Here is an 18910-nt window from a genome sequence, read left to right on the forward strand (position 1 = left end):
GGTACAATATATGGATGTGGGACATAGTTCTGATTGGGCAGAAAACCACTGACCTGTCGTCCCACAACGCGGTTGAGCTGTTCCAGGTGGTGTCCGGCTCCCTAGGACTTCTTGCCCGTTTTCGTACACACACCAGCAGTGGCCTGTGCTGCTCTGGCATTGCATCGGCCTGAAGTTCCCTTCTTCATCACACTGAGGGATGTGGTGTCCCACAAGCGGCTGAGACCCACGCAGCCTCACCTCTGCTTCTAACCGATCCCTCTGCTGCTCACAGGCAGTCTTTGGCCGCTCACTGTCTCCTATAGTTGCATTTGAAACAATACAAAACAAAAGCACAAATTACATAAACTGGGCAGTGTAATGAGTGATCTTGCACAGTGTGTGTTGCTGCCTGTACGATGGAAGTCAGGGAGAAAGTGCACCCAAATCAAATGCTTTAAATCTAGTAAAACAGAGACACAGGGAACTGCTGTTGCTGGAATCTTGAACAAAACACAAAACCTCAGAGCAACTCAGATTCTGGAGAATGAATCTAACCTGAAATATTGTTGGTCTATTCTCTCCACAGATGCTGCCTGACCCACTGGGTTTCTCCAGCGCTTTGTGTTTTATTTTAAATTCAATGTTTTTTTTGTCACGGTAACACTAATTCGGCAATGCGACAAAGTTAAAAATGTGATTTTCAAATGTATACTTTTATTGTTGATTTTATACTGTTTAGTTATTCGTTTGTTAAATATGAAGTTGTTTTTTCACAATATCAAAACAGAAGTGCGGGGTATATGAATGGAAAATGGTGAGAAAGGTAGCTTAATGTTTTAATTGAAATGCAGACAAGAAAATGCACTATTTATAGTAGCTTTCATTTCGCCCAAACTAGTCAGGTAAACCCATGACTAGCAAAACTGTAATTGTAGTTGATGTTGTGGAGTTAATTCCAGCCAGAGTTCCTGACCTTCGTGTCATTTCATTAAGGTTTATTACATCTTTTTTCTCAAATAGGTTGCTGAAACAGCTCACAGAATCTTCCTATCCTGAGTAATATCAGAATACCTTTTGCACAGTACAATAGATGGATGTGGGACATGGCTCACTGGAATCTGATAGGGCAGAAAACTGATAGAGGAATTTAACAAAATGTTCCACAAGGAATTGCAGATGCTGGAATCATGTGCAAAAGGCAAAGTGCTAGAGGAACCTCATGGGGCAGGCAGCATCTGTGGAGGGAAGGGGGGGGGGGAAAGAGATGTATAGACAACATTTCAGAAATGCAAGCTAGAAAAGAGAAAGGTGAAATTTCCAACACTGTCTCAGAGATTCCCCCAAAAGATTGACAGTGCAAAAGCCTCAGGGGAAAGAAGATGAGGAACTCAAGATGCACAGACTTGTGACCAGACTTTGCCAGTCATACACAAGCTCAGTTTCAATGAATGGAGAAAGTAAGTTCATAAACACAAGAGATCACAGACCCTAAAATCAAGTCTCTACATATCTGCAAATTTATTTTTTTCTGCAACAAGTCAGTCAAATTCTTTAAAATATGAATCTCTTTGATCTCCTCATTTGAGCTGCCACCGTGGCCAAATGCTTTTACAAACCCCTGACTGACCTGTTGTCCCACAGCGTGGTTGAGCTGTTCCAGGTAGTGTCCGGCTCCCTGGGACTTCCTGCCCGTTTTCGTACACACACCAGCAGTGGCCTGTGCTGCTGTGGCATTGCATCGGCCTGAAGTTCCCTTCTTCATCACACTGAGGGATGTGGTGTCCCACAAGTGGCTGAGATCCACGCAGCCTCACCTCTGCTTCTAACCGATCCCTCTGCTGCTCACAGGCAGACTTTTGCCGCTCACTGGCTGCTGTCGTTGCTTTTGAAACAATACAAAAACAAAAGGACAGATTACACAAACTGGACCACACATATTTTGTTAAATATTTCAATGATTAGTGAATGTCAAAGAACGTAGAATTTAAAATCAGTCTGAAGAAGTTTCCCGAAACGGTACCTATCCATGTTCCCCAGAGCCCGCTGAGTTACATCAGCACTTTGTTTTTTTTCAAAACTTAAAACGATGCTCCGTTTAAGATGTCACCTACTACGTAATTCTGTTAGCCTGAACTGAACTCAATCTACTGACCAGGGACACAAAATGCTGGAGTAACTCAGCAGGACAGGCAGCATCTCTGGAGAGAACTAAAAGGTGACGTTTCGGGTCAAGACCCTTCTTCAGACTTCTTGGACATGAACAAGCAGAAACCATGGTCTGAAAAAAGGGTCTTGACCCAAAACATCACCCTTTCCTTCTCTCCAGAGATGTTGCTTGTCCCGTTGAGTTACTCCAGCTTTTTGTGTCTATCTTAAGCAGAAACAATGGGTCTGAAGAAGGGTCTCAATCTGAAACATCACCCGTTCCTTCTCTCCAGAGATGCTGCCCGTCCCGCTGAGTTACTCCAGCATTTTGTGCCTACCTTTGGTGTAAACCAGCATCGGCAGTTCTTTCCTACACATATCAATCTACTGACCTAAAAGTCTGCACTGTGGTGGACTGTTTCCAGGGAGTATGCTGGTTCCAGTAATCTCCCTTCCCCATGTGTCCACACACCAGCACTGGCCCATACTGCCGTGGCACTGCTGGGGCTTCAAGTTGCCCTGTTTGTCACATGGATTCGTACGTGGATTCCAACAAGAGGCCTCGACCCACGAAGGCTGAACTGTGCCGTCGCACTGTCCCCCTGCTTCTCACAGGCCTTTGTACCTCAGTCAGGTTTTGAAGAGAGAAAATATCTTAGTCTGCCATTTGAGTCATAGACTCATACAGCACGGAAACAGACCTTCGGCCCAACTCATCCATACTGACCAAGATGCCACATCTATTTGCCCATATCCCTCTAAATGAGTCATATCCAGGTACCTGTCCAAGTGTCTTTTAAATGTTGTTATTGTACCCACTACTTCCTCAGGCTGCTCATTCTATATACCCACCACCCTCTGAGTGAAAAGGTTGCCCCTCAGGTTCCTATTAATTGTATCCCGTCTCATTTTAAACCTACGCCCATTAGTTCTTGATTCCCCAACCCTGGGAAAAAGACTCTGTGCATTCACCCTGTCTTTTTTCCCCTCATGGTTTTATACAGCTCCAAAAGATCACCACTCAGTTTCTTGCTCTGCAAGGAAGAATGGCCTAGCCTGTTCAACCTCTCTCTATAGATCAGGCCCTCGACTCCTGGCAACATCCTCGTTAAACTACTCTACATCCTTTCCAGCTTAATGACATACTCGGTAAAGCAAATTTAAACTGTAGAACACAAGGAGGAATAAACGTGGTAACCACTGTGCCTCAAATGCAGAACATCTAATTCAACAGTGTAAACTGAACACAATTGTATCTCCGGGAAGGTTGCAAATGCATTTCAACATTGTGAATGACTTTGTGGTGATTACAAATGAAGAACTGACAAAGCAATTTCTTTTCATAGCTTGAATCACAGAGTTACAGACTATGGAATGATCCCGCGACACATCAAGGCCACACCCAACCATCAAGTACCCATTTATACTAAACCTACAATCGTTTCCCTCTTGTTCCCATCAGCTCCCCCCTGGATTTTGCCATTCAATTGCACACACGGGTTATTTACAGCAGCCAATTGAACTCTTCTCTAGGACGTGGGAGCAAACCGGAGCACCCAGAGGAAAACTCACATGGTCTCAGGGAGTCAACGCAAACTCCACACAGACAGCACCCAACGTTAGGATCGAGCCTGGGTTACTGGAGCTATCAGGAAGCAGCTACACCTGCTACACTATTTGCATCCAAAACATGGGGGAAAAAAATTCTTAATCGAACACTAAACAATGTAGAGCAGAATATGCAAGGATACATATTTAATAAACCAGAAGTGAGAGTCCAAAAAACATAGAAACATAGAAAATAGGTGCAGGAGTAGGCCATTCGGCCCTTCGAACCTGCACCGCCATTCAATATGATCATGGCTGATCATCCCACTCAGTATCCTGTACCTGCCTTCTCTCCATACCCTCTGATCCCTTTAGCCACAAGGGCCACTTCTAACTCCCTGTTAAATATAGCCAATCAACTGGCCTCAACTACCTTCTGTGGCAGAGAGTTCCAGAGATTCACCACTCTCTGTGTGAAAAATGGCTTTTTCATCGCTTTCCTAAAGGATTTCCCCTTTATCCTTAAACTGTAACCCCTTGTCCTGGACTTCCCCAACATCGGGAAGACAATGAAGTTCCAATAGAAACACAAGAAATTGCAGATGCAAAAATCTTGAGCAAAACAGAGTGCTGGAGGAACTCTAAATAAGTCAGGCAGCATTTGTGTAGGGCATTTTGGGTCGTGACCCTTAATCAGACTCGAGAAAGGTCCTAATTTGAAGCACCAGCTGTCTGCTCAAGCAAAATGCTTGAGCAGAGATTCAAGCATTTTGCACAATTCTCATGCTGATCACAGAATTTCTCACGCTCAAAAACAAAATTAAAAAAATAAAATAAAAAAAAGAAAGTCAAGAATAATTCAATTTGCCACAGTTTCCAGATCTCCTCCACACTCACCAATGAGAATAGTTTTCTGTCGGCAGGTTTCCCGTAAAGAACGACAATTTGATTGTCTAAAGCCCATCTCACACTATTAATATTCATAAGCTTGACCTTCCACAGGAACGTGATGAGGATGCTGCTTTACAGCTTGCAACTTAAACAGTTTTGCTTCCATTTCACGAGAAAAGTAAGATGCATATATATTTCTGTTATCACCAGCCACATTACGCGTGGCGGTACATAAGGACCGTGCTAAGTCTTGCGTGCAGTGGATATGTAATTCATAACCTGGTCTGGGCTCAACTGGGCTGAGTTACTCCAGAAACTGTGTCCTTTTGTGTATTAATAAGTTCCTTGTTTATACATTTTATTTATACATTTCTATTTTTGCAGCCATAACTTATGCAAACTTCTGGTGGAATTCAGTGGAAGTTTGCTCAGATTGAGAGGTGACATTAACCTTGACACATTCAGCGATCAGCTCCAGTGCATCAAAATAAACTTTTGGTCATTAGTCCATTGGTTACATTTCTCAAGATTTACTTCTTACAGTACTGGAGGATGTCACATACCACGAGTAAATATTGAGCCAAAGTGTAGCCAGTATTTTCTCTGCATGGATGTGGACCAGATGGAATGAAACTTTTTTTTCATTTTATTAATTCCCAGAAGAAGTATAGCAGCAGCAGGACTTATTTGGTGTTGTCAAAGCTGCCTTAAACAACGTAGCTTCAGTAATTGAAGGTAGACAAAAGTGCAGGAGAAACTCAGCGGGTGCAACAGCATCTATGGAGCGAAGGAAATAGGCAACGTTTCGGGCCAAAACCCTTCTTCAGACTGAAGTAGGGTGGAGGGGGAGGGCGCGGGGAGAAGAAAGGAGAAAGGAAGAGGAGGAGCCCGAGGGCTGAGGGAGAGCTGAGAAGGGGAGGAGACAGCAAGGACTACCGGAAATTGGAGGTCAATGTTTATGCCGCTAGGGTGCAAACTGCCCAAGGAATATGAGGTGCTGCTCCTCCAATTTCCAGTGGTGCTCACTCTGGCCATGGAGGAGGCCCTTGACAGAAAGGTCGGATTCGGAATGGGAGGGGGAATTGAAGTGCTGAGCCACCGGGAGATCAGGTTGGTTAATGCGGACCCCCGAGCGGAGGTGTTCGGCAGAGCGATCACCAAGCCTACGCTTGGTCTCACCGATGTAGGTCAGCTGACATCTAGAGCAGCGGATGCAATAGATGAGGTTGGAGGAGGTTCAGGTCACCCTCTGTCACACCTGGAAAGACTGCTTGGGTCCTTGAATGGAGTCGAGGGATGAGGTAAAGCGACAAGTGTAGCATCTCTTGTGGTTGCAAGGGAAAGTGAAATCTCCTTAGTAGATCAATTAACAATTGAGTTACATTGATCAACAATTCCAAATCAATCCTTTGGTGGAAGAGTGTTGCTTTATCCGTTTAACATCACACGATAATGGTGGCAACTCACAGCACATCACTAATGGAAAGAAATGCGAAAGTGGACAGTTCTGGAGGCATTATGCAGGGAAACCCACCAATGTTGTCTGATGAAACGTGCGTTTGAAACCCTTGCCCTTCATGCAACTTTTAAAACATTAGGTTTGGACTAAAAGTGGCAATTCACACAATTAAAACTTAAGCTACATTTATCAACAATGTTTTTCAATATCACCTTTTTTCGATTTAGATTTCATGACCAATCAACTTCTTATGTAATAAAATTGTAACAAAAAATATATAAAATCAACAAAAATTAAGCATAATTAAAATAGTACACTAAAAAAAGACAAAATATAGGTGTTACGTTAGGGGAAAACAAAATGCATTGATAATCCCATACTATGGTTCATGCAACACTATTGACTGCTGTATATCAAATAATTACATCCCAAATGTTGCTATGACTCTGCAGACCTGTTTAAGAGCCTGACCACCTAATTTATTTTTAAAGTATTATTTTTAAAGTTTAGTAATAAAACTGATCATTTAACATTGCAATTCTGGATAGTTGAAAGTCTATTGTTGACTTTTTGGAGGTGATGGTACATCGTACCGAGGTGCAATGTCACAAATAAAGCACAGATGATTGGAGCAATTACTTGCATTCTGTGATTCCCCAAAGTGCAAGCATTAAAAGACTGCGCTCTCGTCTGTACTTCAATGGCTCCACAGAGTGCTCATGGCCCCGCAACACACAGAACATACTTCCTGCAAGCATGGCTGTTCACCCATCCGTTCAGGCCCCTTTCGCCCCTGTGAGCGCTTGAAGAGTTGGTGCTTATCATTGCACCAATGCTCTGCACTAATGCATGGATGTAGTTTTGACAAGTGCAGTAGTTACCCCTACCACCTGCAGTGTAAACCCGCTCAGTTACTCCAGTTCTTTGCGTCTTTTTTTTGTAACCCAGCACCTGCAGTTCCATGTGTGTTCTACAAGCAGTACAGGAATGGAGTCCACTCATATCTTTGTAGCCCATGGAAACGATATTCACAATTAATGATTGGCCTGCTTCAGTAAGGAGGAAAGGAGATCTGCCTAAACAGGTCCGAAAGCAAGGGAAAATAACATTGGGAACCAGCTGCCACTGGTGGCCTGTAAAATGAAAAAAGTTTACTCCTCACTTCAAATCTCTGTCAAGGGGCCTTCCACCACTACATGCAACCTTGTCCCTCAATATCCTCATTGAAAGTTTCTAAACCCAAAACGTTACCTATTCCTTTTCGCCAGAGATGCTGCCTGACCCGTTGAGCTACTCCAGCATTTTATGTCTATCTTCTTGACCCCAACCTTCCTGTCCTTTTTTCCCCCAACTTACCATGGCTACCTGATACAATGAATCTCTCTGCATCAGGCCCACATAAAAAATGCATTTAATCCACAATTCTTCACCCATTCAACACCCCTTTCCTGCTGCCAAAGAATTTCTGATCCACATAAGCTGCAATGTATTTGACAGCATACATAATATATAGGAACCCTTCAATACGGGCGATTGATGGACTCTCAGTAGACCAAAAGGCCTGTTTCATGCTGTAACTCTAAACTAAACGGCAGGTTTATTCGTTAATGGCCACCAGTAAGATTATCCCAGTCTGTAGATGGGAAAGTGAGATAACATAGAACTAGTGTGAATGGGTGATCGATGGTCGGCGTGGACTCAGTGGCCTGTTTCCATTCAGTATCGCTAAACTAAACTGATAATAAGCTAAACTAAGCTATCTATCACTCAGCAGTGATCATTTGCAGTAGGGATGTTCCTTGCATTGTTTAAGCATGCAAACATCACAACTCTGGGAACTCACTGCACATTTCTAAGAAATGCTCAGTTAAAATGGTCATTTATTGAGCAATTATACAGGGAAACAGCAGTGTTGTCTTTTGAAGCTTGCATTTGAAATTCTTGCCCTTCATACAACTTTCAAAATATTATGTGTGGGAAGGAACTTGTCCATTTCTCCAGAGATGCTGCCTGACCCGCTGAGTTACTCCAGCATTTTGTGTCCTCGCACCTCCAGTTTCCCTCTCCCCTGACTCTCAGTCTGAACAAGGGTCCCGACTTGAAACGTCACCTATTCCTTTTTTCCAGATGGTTCCTGACCCATTGAGTGAAATATCATGTTACGGCTAAAGTGAAAATTTAAAAATTTGCATCAATTATTTTGCCAACAAATTTCCATCATGGCTGACATGTATAGAATTTTAAGGAAAAACAGATTTCTAGATTCCCTCTAACCTTGGTCTAGAGAGATGACTCCAAAAAAAAGATTTATGATAGTAATCTATAAATAGCTTTATTACTTTGAATAACTTAAACTATCTTCTACCGTAAATCCAGTGGAATGTAAACCAGGATTTTGCAATTTAACCTTATAGCTGTGTTATGGTTACGAAGAATGTGCTGTGTATTACAAAAGGTTGGGAGGGGGCAGATAGGTTGGTAAAGGTGGTGTATGGCATGCTCGTCTCCATTGTCGGGGCACTGAGTATAAGATTCAGGAATCTGAATCTAGACATGGTATAGCTTGGCAGGACTTCGGTTAGGCCCGTGTTTGGAGTACAGGTGCACAACCTTTTATCCGAAGATCCAAATAACGAAAACCTCCGAATAGCGGACATTTTTTCAGTCCTTGATAAAAGGTCCTTGAAAACGTTCACGGAGGGCAGCCCGCAGAGGTGACAGCGGAACCTCCGGTCGGTCCTCGAAGAATGGGGAACTAAATCCCCATTCATAAAAGAGAAGGCGAGGGTATATGGCGCGGGAGGGTTAATAATTGACAATATGCTGCTGTCTGCCCGCTGAGTTAAAAAGTTCCCACGGTAGACTCACGATACACAGTGTATCGTGAGTCTTGCGTGGGAACTTTTTAACTCAGCGGGCAGGGAGCAGCAGATTGTCGCTCCCTTCAGTTTCACCCCACCTACACCCCTCTGCTTCCCGGCCATGTTTGTGACCCCTTCCCTCCCCTCTCCAGCTCCCCGCCCATTGCACCGGCATGGGGGCTTTGCACTGTCTTCACGTCGGCAAAGCCAGTCACCGGAGACGTCAGGACCAACGGGACACCGACCCCCAGGCCCACTGCAAGCACGGAGATCCCAGAGACCCACAGCCAGCAGCAGCCCAGCCCCGTTCCAACTCCAGAGGAAAACTGCAAACTAGCGGGAGACATCGGGACCACCAGAAGCCGCTCCCCGATTGGCCGCTACGGCGACAAGTGGCAGTTCGCCCACAGCCCGAGCTGTGCCCCCTCATCGGGACACCGACCCCCAGGCCCACTGCAAGCACGGAGATCCCAGATCAGCAACTCCAGCCCAGCCCCGCTCCAACTCCAGAGGGGCAGAAACTGATGGTGCGCAAGGTGCGTCTTGTTCTTGGGGTCGCGCAGCTCGGGCTGTGGGCGAACTGCCACTTGTCGCCGTAGCGGCCCATCGGGGAGCGGATTCCTCTGGAGTTGGAGGGGGGTATTGTGCTGTTTGATCGCCCCCTGCTATCCCAGGGACAGGGAGACAGGACGTTCACCGAGGGCGGCCCGCAGAGGTGACAGCGGAACCTCCGGTCGGTCCTCGACGAAAGGGGAACTAAATCCCCATTCATAAAAGAGAAGGTGAGGGTACATTGCGCGGGAGAGTAGGAATCCCAAGACAAAGTTGAGTGAGCGTTCACCGAGGGTGGCCCGCAGAGGTGACAGCGGAACCTCGGGTCGGTCCTGGAAGAAAGGGGAACTAAATCACCTTCATAAAAGAGAAGTGGAGGGTATATTGCGCGGGAGGGTATATCGCCTACCTGGAAGAAACCAGACATTTTTTCCAGGATGTCGTCTGCACACCAAAGCTCACGTTTGGCGCCTCTGCTGCACACGGATATAAGAGTGTGAAAATGTCGCCTTAGGCCGCCTTAGGGCATGTAGCCCCGCTAGGGTGACATGAGTGCGGGAGGTGATTCAATGCTGCGGTCACATTTACAAATTCAGGAATTCATTCAACACACTGCATTTCATACAGACATTTATTCTGCAAGAAAAAACTACATTGAAGACTCAAACTCGCGACCGAGGAACTGCCGGGATCAAGGCGCAAACTCGCGACCTTGCGGATATGAGCCGAGCAGCCATTAAAATCTACGCTAAAAAATGTCCATTCCGAAGACCGACAAATTCCAAATTACGAAAAGTGTCTGGTCCCAAGGCTGTCGGATAAAAGGTTGTGCACCTGTATTACACACTGTTCTGCTTGTCCATTACAGGAAGAATATGGAGGCTTTGGAGAAGGTTACAAAGAGGTTTAATACAAAGTTATCTGTATTAGAGGATATTACCTATAAGGAGAGGTTGGACAAACTTGGATTGTTTTCTCTATGATGCCAGAGGTTATATAGAAAAAAAATAACTTTATAGAAGTATATCAAATGATGAGAGGCATAGATAGGCTGAACAGTCATGTTCTCCTTTCCACCCTGGGAAACCCGTTTTTCTCCAAGGTGGAACTGTCAAAGACTAGAGGGCATTGCTTTCAGGTGAAAGGGGAAAAGTTTAAAGAAAACCTGTAGCGCAAGATTTATTTTTTTTTTACCCACAGATTCTGGGTGCATGGAACCTGCTATTGACAATGAAGAAGCTTTTAGATAGGCATGTGGATATACTGTCAATGGAAGGATACGGATCATGTTCAGGCAGAGGTAAGTAGTTGAACTTGCCATCATGTTCTGGATAGTCAGTGTGGGCTGATGGGGCTGTCCCAGTGCTGCATTGCTCCATGTTCCAAGGCAACAAAATTTTGGCAGCATTGTGATCGGGGGAATAAAGACTAGTGGTTGAACCTAATTGCGAGCTAATGTCCGCCACTGTTACAGTGTTGAAGACAATGTTTACGACCATGTTCACTCAGAGCTGTTGACCAGATGATCCACCTCAGCTTCCTCCCGAGAGATCCCTATCACAATAGAAGCAAGACCTCTGCCAAATCCATTCACTATGTGTGATATTAACATAAAACAGCTGGGCCATAGATACTGTAAAAGCCACATGACCAGCCCACATCCATTCACCAGCCCTCGGTCAGCAATCTGCTTTGCTTTGGCGAGTCAAATGGCTGTCTAGATAGTCAAATATTTCCAGCACCCACTTAAACAGTGCATTCCAAACTCCAAACGTCATCTGGGTGAAAACGTTCTCCTCTATATCTCTTTTTAATATACACCCTGCGGTTATCAACACCCCTACTGTGGGGAAAAGCTTACTACTGTCTACACTATCTGCTGTTAAATACAAGTGATGCATTTTGGAAAATCAAATATGGGTAGGATGCACACGATAAATGGTAGTGTCTCTTGGAGTATTATAATGCTGTACACCCATGTCGTTCCGTTACACCTCCCCCCTCCCCTCCCTCCCCCTCCCCCACCTATTCTGCTCCAAGGAAAACAAATCTTTTCTCCTCATCACAGAGACGCTCCATCCCAAAGAACATCCTGGTGAATCTTCTCATCTTCTCCAGATGTGTTCTCACCAATGTTATACACTGTAAAGCTATATCATACATTCCCTGTTCTTGTTGTCTAATCCTTGTCAATGGTGGTTAGCATCACTAATGCCTTCTTCACCATCCTACCTACCTGTGCTGTCTACTTCTAGGACCTTGTACACTTTTATCCCTCAACTGCTCAATACTCCAAGAGACTCTACCATTCATTGTATGCATCCAACCCTTACTTGATTGTTCAAAATGCATCACTTAACACTGCAGCTTGGTGGCGCAGTGGTAGAGTTGCCACCTTATTGTGCCAGATACCCGCTTGCATCCTGACTACGGGTGCTGTCCATACGGAGTTTGTACGTTCTCTTCGTGACCTGCATAGGTTTTTCCGGGAGTTTCCTCCCACACTCCAAAGGCATACAGGTTTGTTGGCTAATTGGCTAGGTTAAATTGTAAATGGCCCTTTGTGTGTGTAGGATAGTGTTAGCATGTGGGGATGACTTGCCGGCACGGACTCGGTGGGCTGGTGGGTCTGTTTCCATGCTGTATCTCTAAACTAAATTGGATTAAATTCCATTTCCCATTTCTTTGCCCAAGTTAGCTACTAATAAGAATGAGACCTGGTGCATTCTGCCCTTTGGTGTCCTGCATGTGTATACTGGTGATGGATAGAGAAGGACCGTGCCACAGAATGAGCTGGGAATCTTTAATCACTTCTAAATATGCAGAACAGTGGCACAGCTGGGAGAGCTTCTACCTTACAGTTGGAGGGTCCCGAGTTCATTCCTGACCTTGGATGTTGTCTATGTGGAGTTTGCACCTTCTCCCAGCTCGGTTTCCTCTGGGTGCCCTTGTTCCTCCCTCATCCCAAAGATATTTGGGTTTGTAGATTAAATGGCCTCTATAAATAGTCCCTAGGTTGTAGGGAGCAGATATGAAAGTGGAATAACATGGAACTGGTATGAACGGGTACATAGATAGCATCGATGGTCAGCATGGACTCGGACAAAGTTTCCGTGCTGTATCAATTCAAAGCAATCAGAAGTGATTGCGTCATTGATTGTCCACGCCATCTACATCAACCGGCCTGAAACGTTGCCCATTTCCTTCGCTCCATAGATGCTGCTGCACCCGCTGAGTTTCTCCAGCATTTTTGTGTACCTTGTCTCTATGCTTAATTGTTTCTGTAAGAATTATTACCCACTGAAGCATACAACATGATTTACATTTATGACATATGTTTAGTTAAAAATATTTTACAATCTATGACATATTAACAATAAAACTTTAGCAGCAGAGTTGTTTTAGTAGAAGCAGTTTATCAAATTGCCTAACTATCATTTGTAAAATGGAAACATTGGATTGCAGGAGAAGGCCAAGATTAGTTTAAAGTTTTACTTGTCCCAGAGGATTTGGGGCGATTCCATGACCTGTCAACTCCAGCGGAATGTGTGGGCTGCAGAATCAGGACTGCAATCTCATCTCTAACCCCTGCTTGCCTTGGATTTTCCACAGGGAACGGGAAATTCCGCAATTAATCCTTTTCTTGTGTTACGGTTAATTGTTTACTGAAGCAAATACATTTTTATTACATTAGAAATCAAACACTTGGGTTCTAAACATCTCTCCAGAGGTTGTCTGGCCATTTCTGCTCACTTATTCCAAGTTGTATTCCAAGTCTTAACTCTACTTGGTGAGAGGTGTGAAAGTATAATTTTCCACAGTGAACAGCTAGCTTTGACAATGAATGCCATATAATTCAAGATAACTGAAAGCAGAAATGCTGGAAGAACACAGCCAGTCAGGCAGCAGCTGCGGAAAGCAAAACAGTTAAAGCTTCAGGTTGAAAACTCTGCGGCAGAACTGAAAAAGAGAGAGAGCAAGCAAGCCTGAGTAACAGAAAGGGTCGGAGTGGGCAATGGGTGGAACAAATGGAATGTCAGTAATGAGATGAAATGATAGACCACCGTTGAATGGATGGTGGAGCTCCTTTGTAATTATGTTGTGAAGTCTGGGACACGATGAGCAGACCAGAACATATAAACTTGATGTATAAAGACAGAAACAGCAGAATGGAGACCCAAGGAACTGCAGATGCTGGAATATTGAGCAAAACGCAAAGTGCTGGAGGAACTCAGCAGGTCTGGCAGCATCTTGGGAGGGAATGGACAGACATTTTAGGGCAAGACCCTTCTTCAGAAAGGAATAGCAAGTTATCTTATGCTGGAGAACTCAGTACTGTAATGTGACTAGACAAGAATAAATAAATAACTAGACTGATGTTGCTGGAGCATTTGTTGCTGTAAAAGCACAGGGGGCGACAGGAGGTGGGAGTGGAATGAAGATGGCAGGGAATGGAGAGTTCTTTTTTTATTTTATTTTATTAGAAGCAATGTACATACATCTTAATCATAATATGCAACATATTACATTTCTTGTACAACTTCTTTTTTCAAACTTTAAGCTATAATAGAAAAAGAGAAAGGAAAAGAGAGAAAGAAGAAAAGAGTGAGGATAGTAGTGGAGTGTAGTCCGCAGTAGTTGGCGTTAAGTGAATGATACTTGTTAAGTAGACTGCTTGCTTAAAAATGTGGGAAGAAAAGGAGAAAAAAAAAGGCCCCACAGAAAAGGGGGGCCTTAAGAAAAGAAAAATAATCTCAGTAAAGAATCTAAAAGTAAGGAATCTAAAAAAGGTAAGGCTAAGCAAGAAGGAAAGGGAGCAATGGAGAGTTCAGGAGAGGCAATTTAGGTTCAGCCAAGGAATCAGCCAATTTGTTTTTTTTGCTGATTCCTTCGCTGAACCTAACTTATAAAGGACAACACATTGCATGTGAAGTTTTGTAGGAAAGAAATGCAGATGGTGGTTTAAACCCGAAATAGACACAAAGTGCCGGAGTAACTCAGCGGGACAGGCAGCATCACTGGATAAAAGGAATGGGTGACGTTTCGAGCAACCATTGTTGCTTCTGGAAATGCATTTTGGGAACTGAAGAATGAAAAGAAGAAGAAGTGGATGACAGATCAAAGATGCGTTCTCCTGCAGTCCCACAAATGACATCATGGAAAATGGTGTGGTTGGAATCAAGGGGCGAGCTCAATCTTGGGAGAAAAATTGGTCTCTGGGATGGTGATGAGGGTGACGTTTCGAGTGGACACACATCTTCAGTTGCATGTGAGGGCTGATGGGGTGGAAGATGAGGACCAGAGGAAATCATTCTTCATTCAATCAACAGGATTTTGTTAGCTTCTAATGTTGAGATCAATCTGACCACTATTCATACTGTCAAGATACAATGGTTAAACATTTCGAGGGATGTAAACCAAACACTGGTAAAATGGGACCAACTGCCTGATCAGCATGGACGTGTTGAGACAGAGGGCCCATTCCCAGCTGATAACTCGACAATGATGATGATACTTTACCTAGGTACAGTGAAATTCTCAGTTTTTGCATACCAAGTACACAAAAGAGTCTCTGTCCCCCCCCCCCCCCCAAATGGAACCCCCTTGGGGACTATAATCATAGAACAGAGTGTACAGGTCCTTTTGCCCAAAATACCCATGCCAAACAGAACACCAATAATCCCACTTGCATGGACATGGTCTATATCCTCCCGACTCCTGCCTGTTCGTATGCCTATCTGAACGCCTCCAGTCTGAAAAAGGGTCCCTATCTGAAGCACACTTCCCCATTCCTTTCACAGATGCCACTGTTTTCCGACATCACTTTGCTTTTTGTTCAACATCTCACCATTTGCAGTTCCTTGTGTCTCCTAAATGCCTCCTAAATATTACGATCAAGTCTGCTTCCGTCCACCTCCCCTGACAATGCATTTCACCTCCCACTCTCTCTGAAAAAATAAATGCCTCATAAATCTCCTTCAAACTTTCTCCCTCTTGCCTTAAATATATGACCTCCAGGAAATGACTATGAACCTTGTATTTCTCATATTTTATATGATTCTCTCTGGCCTCCCTTTAGCCTCCAGAGAAAACAATCCATGTTTATCCAACCTCTCCATATAGCTAATACTCTCTAATCCAGGCAGTATCCTGGTAAACCTCTTCTGCACCCTTGCCAAGCCTCCACATCTTTCCTGTAATGCAGGACGCAAAACCTGCACGTGATACTCCATTAGTGGCCTCGCCAAAGTTTTATACAGCTGGAACATGACTTCACAATTTTTATATTCGGGGATGCAATGAATGTTTTACCACGCTATCTACTTATGTTGCCACTGTCAGAGAGCTGTGGATTTGCACCCAAAAACCCTTCTGTTCATCAATGCTGTCAAAGGCCCTGCCATTTACTGTATAAATTCCCTCTTACATTTAACCTCCCAAAATGCAACAAATTATGCTTGGCTAAATTGAATTCCATCTGCCATTTCTCTAGTCAGCTTCACAAAGAGCAGTTTCCTTACAAAGTAACTCTTTCACAGTGTCTCATTTTTCAAAATCTTAGCAATAACTTTAAGTCAGCTCGCAGCCACATTATGTGCAAAGATTCTTTCCAAGTTAGTAAGACTCAACATCGTAATAGAATTTGAATTCCTTGTTCTTTCCCTTACAACATCAGTGCAATCAGCAAACCTCAAATTCTCAGGAGTCATTCTCAAATGTTTATGTGGTTCTCAAGAGTCACTCTTACAAATGTTTATGTGGTTTGGAAAGTCCAATTCATTGTTTTATGACACAAAGCAACAGTTTACACAAAGTGACACACTGTTGCCAAAAGCCAATTCTTTCTCAGAATTTTACTACTCTAATGCATACATACATACATATGATAAACTAATATATTCAATGTTTAGTCTTGTTATGAAAAGATATATACTCAACAAATAATTGATTATACAATCTCTTTCGTACATCATTTTGCTGATCTCCATCAGAAGTGCATTAAGGATTTCTGAGCCCAATGAGTCACCAGGAGCATTGTTGTTGAAGTTGGCCCGCAATGGCCAGCCAGAACACAGAAGGGCCTGTACCATTTGGCGATTTTTTCGGCGACTGCCGGCATCATTGACTGAAGTATCAGGTCACCGGAAAAGTCGCGACTTGATGCGTCGTAATGACTTATTGATGCGTGTTCGCAACATTTTTTTGTTGCCGGTGGATTTTGAAATTTTCAAAATCGTTCGGCGACCCTGGTACATCAGTCAATGACACCGGCAGACGCCAAAAAAAAAAAAATGGCCAGTGTGACAGGCCCTAGAGAGATGCTTTCAGATTCACAGGATAGTACAGGACAGGAGAAGGAAGCTGCTGGCCTGGCGAGTCCACATTGGCTCTCTACAGCAGCAATCTAATCTCACTCCACATCCTCTCAGTCATGGAGCTGTTCAGCGAGCAACAGCCCCTTCGGCCCAACTTGTTTGTGCTGACCAATTTGTTTTCGTCTGGATGCTTCTTAAATGTTGAGAGTACCCACCTCCAAAACCCACTCAGATAAGTTGTGCTATTACCGTATCCCCCTTTAATAGAGCCAGACTGCTCAGAAACAGGCCCTTCGGTCCAACTCAACAATGCAACCAAGATGCCCCATCAAAGCTAGTCCCATTCACTCCATTGGGCTCATATCTCTCTGCACATTTCCTATCCTGTACTTGTCTAAATATTGTAATTTGACTCAATTCCACAGCTGCTTCTTCTTACCAGAGGAAATATATTTCCTTTCAGATGCTTACAGTTCCTTTTTGAATACAACACCCAAGTCTGTCTTTATTACCACCCAATGGCAATGCACAACAAACCCTAACATTGTGCGTACCCCATCACTTTTGGTTGTTTTGCCTTACACCTTCAATCTATGTTTCCCATTTTTGAGCTGTGAACGTTGAGGAGATTTCTCTATCAACTCTCGTTCACGTCGGTCAGCAGGCAATGGGGGCGGGACACGATTCAGCGCGATGATTGGAGGAGGGAGGAGTGGGGGGGGGAAAACTGAGGCTAGAGTGCGGTGTTTGGAGGAGGGAGACATAGCACAGACTTGCGCTTCATCCGCAGCCAGGATGATCCCGGCCGGTTCTCCGGCGCTGTCCTGTCCCCACCCGAGTACTCCCCCCCCCCCATGGAGAAGCTGCGCTGGTATCTCGTCAGTCCAGACAGGGCTGTAGTTAACCCGGCGAGACAGGCAGAGTTAAGCTGCATTTAGCGCTGGATTGAGCCTCCAGAGCCTTGCGCGCGCGCGCATGTGAGTGTGCGCAAGCGCGCGCGCCCACCAAGAAATTGTCCCCCCCATGTTTTGACAGCGGTTTCCATGTGTGGCTACCGTTGACACGTTATTACAAAATTCATTTTAATGGCTCTTAATAAGGAGTATCAGCACTGTAGTTATTTAATGAGCAACATTCACAAATATACGTACGCATATATGTTACCATGGTCCAGGATTTATTGACACAGGTTGATCATACGCTGAATAATCCAACCATATTTTTGTTTGGAAGTGGAAAGAACTAATAGAAATTGCATTAACTGCAATGTGTAAAAAAAGTTGAGATACTGTCTTACAATTTAGCTGCATGTCATTGTGGGATATATCATGTCTTGATTGATGAATGTTTAGTTTGTGACTTTATTTGAAGCAGAAATAATATGTGAATGCTTCATTGAGTATAATTCCGACCGGTAACTACGCACTTCGTCCGAGCACATCATTGCACGCGTCATGCAAGCCATCTTAAATGACCACCTAAACTGTCATTTGGAAACCTAAAAAGCTGCCGAGGTTGCCCGGCTGGCAACAGGGAAAAAAAGTTAAGCGAAAGCCCCGATCTTCTCTCCAGCCTTTACATCTCTCTGAAGGCCCAGCAACCAAAACTGGGCACAATACTCAGCTGTGGCCAACACTGTGTTTACTTTCTCTTCTGCTCCAAGTCTCACAGTTGAATCCGCGGAGAGATGGAGGACAAGGGAAACAAACACTATGAATGAGGCATTTGTTAATAAATGTTAAGCCTAAAGGGAGCATTGATATTGACTTTCGACACAGCAGCCCTAATTCACATCCCTACGTGGGTGTCATTGGAAGCAGTCCTGCCAATATACTATAATTCACCAGGTCACTGCCAACCACCAATGCATCCTTAATGTAATTTTACTGCATTGCCAGGTCCATCGTGGGTACTAAACTTCCCACCATTGAAACAATCTACAGGAGGTGTTGCCTCCAAAAGTCAGTAAACATCAAAAACCCACACCACCCTGGCCATGCTCTCATCTTACTACTATCATCGGGAAGAAGGTACAGGAGCCTGAAAACTGTTACCCTCCAGGTTCAAGAACAGCTTCTTCCCAGCAACCATCAGCCTCTTGAACACTGCACAACCCTAACCTCAGCAACTATGATCTTCTATAGACCGTGTCTTTG

At 44.2% G+C, this 18910-nt stretch overlaps 1 protein-coding gene across 9 annotated transcripts in view; it reads right to left on the bottom strand.

The window, feature by feature from the left end:
* Positions 1–18910, bottom strand: part of nid2a (nidogen 2a (osteonidogen)) — a 120962-nt gene that overhangs the window by 70097 nt on the left and 31955 nt on the right. For 8 of the 9 annotated variants that reach the window (XM_055640404.1, XM_055640409.1, XM_055640405.1 and 5 more), the window contains exons 11-12: positions 1610–1864; positions 54–299 (exon numbers count right to left, since the gene is read on the bottom strand). In XM_055640404.1, coding sequence (XP_055496379.1) covers positions 54–299; positions 1610–1864 — 501 coding nt within the window. The remainder of the gene's footprint in view (positions 1–53; positions 300–1609; positions 1865–18910) is intronic. The other variant, XM_055640408.1, reaches the window with a different exon arrangement.

This window comes from Leucoraja erinacea, chromosome 9 (genome assembly GCF_028641065.1).
Source record: "Leucoraja erinacea ecotype New England chromosome 9, Leri_hhj_1, whole genome shotgun sequence".
NCBI classification, from domain to species: Eukaryota; Metazoa; Chordata; class Chondrichthyes; order Rajiformes; family Rajidae; genus Leucoraja; species Leucoraja erinaceus.